We start from the raw sequence: 5,763 nt of genomic DNA on the forward strand, positions 1-5,763 counted from the left end.
AGAGTATCGTCAAATGTTGTCTGTTCTTAAATAACAAACAATTTATGAAAAAAGTGCATTACACAAACATCTACATAAATAATTAAACATTTAATGAACTTTTGAGCTTATAAAAATATATATTGTTTTGAAGAAGCAAACTATTATACTTTTTCACAAACAGTACATAAGTTTCCATGATGTTCTCTAAATATTGCCTGCTCCTGCTAGCAGAGGTTACAGTATGTGTGAAACATATTTTTATTGTTTTATTATGATACTCTGGTATCAGATTTTCTTTAGAAAGATTTAGAATCTTAATGACTTCTTGGAAGCATTGCAAATTTTATTTTTTTTAACATTATTCGAGTTTCCAGTATTCTAGGGTTAAAGAGTATCCCATTGCCATTCCACAGCACCTTCTTCATTAAAATATGTGCAAAATTGTTCTCTGATATCCTTTGCACTTCGCAAATCGTAATTGCCATCTCTAATTTCAGACAAGTGGCTGAGGTTTTCCCTCCAAAGTCCAGGAATTAATCTTCCATTTATATCTTGATCCACTAAGTTAGGAGTGACATATAGCTTCTTGTCATATTTTATAATAAAGTTATGTAAACATACTGTCGCCTTGATAACATTTTCAATATTGTCTACTTTACTAATTATCGGATGTTGGAATATGCGCCAACGCGCAACTAATATTCCGAATGCATTTTCACTAATTCTTCTGGCTCTTGATAGCCTATAATTAAATATTCTCCGTGATACGCTGTCATCTGTCTTACCAGGATACGGTCTCATTAAGTTTTCTAGTAATGGGAAGGCTTCATCTCCGACAATCACATAAGGCAAGGGCTGCCTGCCTTCAGATATTGATCTGGGTGGTGGGATATCCAACGTTTTATTAATAATTTTCTGTCCTATCAAGGAGTTTCGGAATATCCCACCATCGCTTTGCCTTCCCTGTCCACCTATATCCACTAATAAAAATTGATACTGAGAGTCTACCACAGCCATTAAAACAATTGAATGCGACCCTTTATAATTAAAAAATGTACTTCCAGAGTTTAGTGGTGCCTGTAAAATATATGACAATCAATAGTCTATTTTGAAATATCTAAATACATACCTGAATGTTAATGTGTTTACCATCAATTGCCCCAATGCAATTTGGAAAATTCCACCTATCTTCAAACCCATCTGCTATGGCAGCCCAATCTTCCAACCTAGGAGGGTTTAACACAAGTGGCTTTAAAACATTCCACAGCACCTCAAGTGTTTCTGAAATGATACTGCATAGAGTAGATTTTCCAATCCTGAACAAATATGACAGGCTTGCTAGGCTATTACCAGATGATAGAAATCTAAGTCAATTAAAATAATTTTAGTATTTCATATCTCTATATTTTAACATTACTATTTATAGTGATATTACCGTAGAGTTACAGATAATCTGGTTCTGGAGCTAATCGGTTCTCTACGTGTATCACATTTTCTGATATGTATTAATAATAACTATAACTACACAAAACTAGAACAATAACAACTACAAACAAAACTGGAACAACTACAAAACTGGAACTATACTAGAAACAATAACAACTAGAAAACTAGAACTATACTATAAACAATAACAACTACAAACAAAAACTACAAGACTAGGTACAAAAACTACAAAAAAACTGGAACAACTACAAAACTGAAACTATACTATAAACAATAACAACTAGAACTATACTATAAACAACTATAACTACACAAAACTAGAACTCTAAATTTAAATTATAACAAAAACCAACAAAAATATAATAATCTGAATCTGGATGCACCGAGAACAATGGAAAAAGGCAAAGTAAACAAAGAAAAAGGCAAAACAAAAGGAAAAACAAAGGAAAAAGGCAAAACAAAAGACATTTGAATTTTGAATCCTTGTCAACTGTCAGCGACAGCTGTTTACTGCTCTGTTTACTATCGGTAGGTTTAAATTTAAATTCATCATTATACGCTTTGAGTTCCTTCTCGAACGCGACATTCTACGACTTGATGCTGGCGATATTAGCCTGGAAAAATGTGATACAATGGCAATACGTATTTTAAATGAGATTGACACGTATCACCATCGTATCACTTTTGATGCACCTCGAAGTAAAATTATCCAGTGTAATCATCCTTGTTTGCATATTTTTATTCAGTTCGCTGTTTCACATCTCGTACATTACTACTGTTCCCTATTTTGTATCTGCATGTGTATGCAATGACGACTTTACTGACATTAGAAGACATTAGCGTGAAGGTATCCGGGTTAAATATCGCTGTGGTACCATGGTATCAAGCGCGGTTTTAGGGGAGGGGTAATGGCGGTAATTACCCCCCCCCCCCAGACCGATCGAACTTATATTAATTTTATTAAAATATTTTTAATAATACGTAAAAAAAATATTTTTTACGCGTATAAAATTATTTGTTAACCGTAAAGAACTATTTTTTACACGTAAAAAACTATTTGTTACACGTAAAAAAATATTTGTTACATGCAAAAAAAAAAAAAAAAAAAAAAAAAAATAATAAAATTAAACAAAAATAACTTTTTTTTTTTTTTTTTTTTTTAGTTTTTTTTTCAAATTTATTTTAATTTATTCACTTTTTAAATATAAAATGGTAGCCCCTTTTTCAAACATGTCCTTCAAATCCTTCAGTTTAGTACAGTTGTACAAATATAGGAAGAGACTTGGGGATAGCACCGGTCGCGTGTTATTTTATATTTCTCCCGTTTCTAGCTATACTTGTTAAGTTGTAGCTGTTAATAAGAAGTTTTACTTCAAATATGCACACATTTTTTTTGTTTAAAATTATGCATGGTATCATGGTATATTCTGGCTGATTATAATAATATACAGGGTGAGTCTTAAATAAGTGTAAATATTTGCTGGGAGATCTCGTTAAAAAGAATATTTTCTTTTTGTCGTTTCCAAAATAACCGCATTATTTTATTTTGAAAATTTCCAAAAAAAACGTTTTTTGCTTAAATTTTTGGAGCCACTGAACCTCTTCTGGGTTTTTTGGTTTCTTGTAAATTTAATCTACTACCTATTATGTTTTTTAACTAAGTACTAAAAAAATTCCAAAAAATTAAAAAAAAATCCAAATTTTAAAAATATTTTCGCGATAAAAATCTTATAATCGCGTTTCTGGGGTTGAAATATACTACCCCTAAAAATATTTGCACTTTTAAGACATACCCTGTATAAGAACAGAAAACGGCCGAATGAAATGTTTAATATTTAATAATGACTTTAAAAACAAGATAAATATTTAAAACTACAAGGCCAAACTACGACCAAATATGAAACTGGGGTAAAATGGTGAGTCGAAACTGTTAAACACGGATAACAGAACGGATCTAGAGCTAACAATCATACCGGAGATTCACCACATCTCGGAGGCCAGGCCGACAGTATAGTAGTATTATCGAGAAAGTCTCTATGTGTGAGGAGCGGAGCTACTATCATAGAGAGGGAACAGAGATGAGCGTACCAGAGTGTGATCTATATCTATCTGTTGATATTCCTGGCGAGCTGTGGACGACAGGATGAGCGATGACTGTAATATATGTTCACCAGAGCGACATAAGACGATGCGATGCATTCAGAGGAGAAACAAGCCTGGTTCTATGCATGATTGTATAGTGGTGGATCTTATTTACACACCTCAAATTAGCGATCTATCTATGTATGGCATCAGGTTGAGAGAGCACACGGCGTAATTACTTACACGGGACGAGACTTCTACTGATTCTTCTATCGATGCTACCGGCGATTATGTTTCTCATTCTCTTGATTTTGACCCGTTTTGGACCTTAGCAGAGAAACTCTATATAATTATGACGGTTCTATGACGAGCATTACGAATGAACCCTCTTATCTCACAGCTTATCTCTTTTCACTATCCACACACCGTGAATAATCTGCCTGCAGACCAAGAGCCAGATTGTAATATATTGCCGCGGCGCACCATTCCTGCATTATTACATATATTTGGGCGCAATTCTGCGAGAGCGCGTCGAGCGGAGCGCGCGGTCATGATCAGTGCGAGAGTCGAGATGAGGTCGCTCGCGAGAGCGGTCTCTTACTTGAAGCATCTCTACGCCCTATCATTTTTCTCAGAACCTCCACGATGGTTACATGTTCTGTCATGGTATTCTTAACATCCTACGGTATGCCCACATCTCGAAGGCTTCCAGTTTCCGCTCCCAAAGCTCGTTGAGGGTCAAAGCTTCCATACCATACAAAAGAACTGAGAATATATAACATTATACGAGTTCTCAGATCTAAGCTCAAATCGCGGCTAAAGAGCAGCTTCTTAATCGTCACAAAGGATGCAAGGGCCTTCTCAATGCGAATCTTTATTTCTAAACAATAATCCGCGGTGCAGTCGACCCTTGTACCCAGGTAGTCATAACTCTCTACTCTTTCGAGCTCCTCGCCTTCAGCGTACAGATGTTCCATTGGGCACTCCCGCAGATTTTCCGGTGACAATCAATCAAGTTATTCTGCTGATCTGTCCGTGCTTAACCAGGTCACTGAACAGTACAAGAAATGGTACGAGACACGAACACCATCACTGTCCACGCACTCGACTACGAAGATGTGTGACTAGTGGTGATGACGTTATTTAACATATTCTGAAGGTCTTGCATGTTTTCAGCGAGAAGGACTGTATCGTTCGCGTAGCACAAATTGCTCAGTGGTATGCCGTTAACTAGTATTCCACCAGCATCATTTTCGAGGGCTTTGTTAAAGATTTCGTCTGAGTAGACGTTGAAAAGGAGTGGTGAAAGAACACATCCCTGTCTAACTCCTCGTTTGATATCCACTGCCCTCGTCAGTTCAGATTGGACGCGAACAGACGCACTTTGATTAAGGTACAGTTTTACTATTATTTGTATATCTCTTGTATCGAGATTTTTTCGTTCTAACGGTTCAATTAGTTGCTTGTATCTTACTTTATGCTTTATTATAGTCAATAAAACAGGCATATACGCTTTGATTGACATCAAGGCATCGCTGCATTAAGACATTGTAGGCAAACAAAGCCTCCCTAGTACCGAAACCATTTCTAAAGCCAAACTGAGTATCTGCTATATCTTCTTCTAATTTTCTGTAAATCCTGCGGCGGATGACTTTCAGAAAGATCTTAAGTGACTCATAAGGCTGATCGTGCGGTGTTCTTCACATTTTTTGGCATTATGCTTCTTTGGAATTGTGACAAACGTCGACTGGAGCCATTCCTTTGGTATCATCCCTGTTTCGTAGATCTTATTAAATAGAGAAGTGATAGCACCTAAGTGTTGTCCTTCAATCAACTTGAGCGCATCTACAGGTAGATCGTCAGGGCCAGGCGCTTTCCCATCTTTGGCTGCTTTTATTGCCGCTTGCACTTCTTCCTTTAAAATAGTAATTGTTAATGCTGGTAGTGATTTCTTCTCTTTGGTCGTTGAAAAGGGTTTCGATTATTATTAAAAATGGACTGTGATAAGATAACTTATGTTTTAAATTAACGCATGATGAACTCTCACTATCTTAACTAGAACTAAAATTAATGTACAAAAATTTGAAAATATTTTTTACATGCTGACTAATGTTGGTAGGACGAAGATTCTGACAGCGATGGTGCCAAGTCCAGTATTACCATGAAACCCTTATTAGATAGCACAACCAGTAACCAATCATCTGAGTCATCGGAAACATCGGAATCTTCAGAAAAAATATTTATGAATATTGA

General features: G+C 35.8%; 1 protein-coding gene across 1 annotated transcript; it reads right to left on the minus strand.

Annotated features, from left to right (window-relative positions):
• Positions 1–366: 366 nt before the first annotated feature.
• Positions 367–4,175, minus strand: LOC115888056 (protein ALP1-like). The gene is made up of 3 exons (XM_030907628.1): positions 4,112–4,175; positions 1,112–1,263; positions 367–1,059 (listed from the first exon to the last, which is right to left on the minus strand). The coding sequence occupies exons 1-3, from the start codon at positions 4,173–4,175 to the stop codon at positions 367–369; spliced, it is 909 nt and encodes a 302-aa protein (XP_030763488.1).
• Positions 4,176–5,763: the final 1,588 nt, after the last annotated feature.

Source organism: Sitophilus oryzae, unplaced genomic scaffold, assembly GCF_002938485.1.
Source record: "Sitophilus oryzae breed Bouriz unplaced genomic scaffold, Soryzae_2.0 scaffold_1167_pilon_pilon, whole genome shotgun sequence".
Classification (NCBI taxonomy): domain Eukaryota; kingdom Metazoa; phylum Arthropoda; class Insecta; order Coleoptera; family Curculionidae; genus Sitophilus; species Sitophilus oryzae.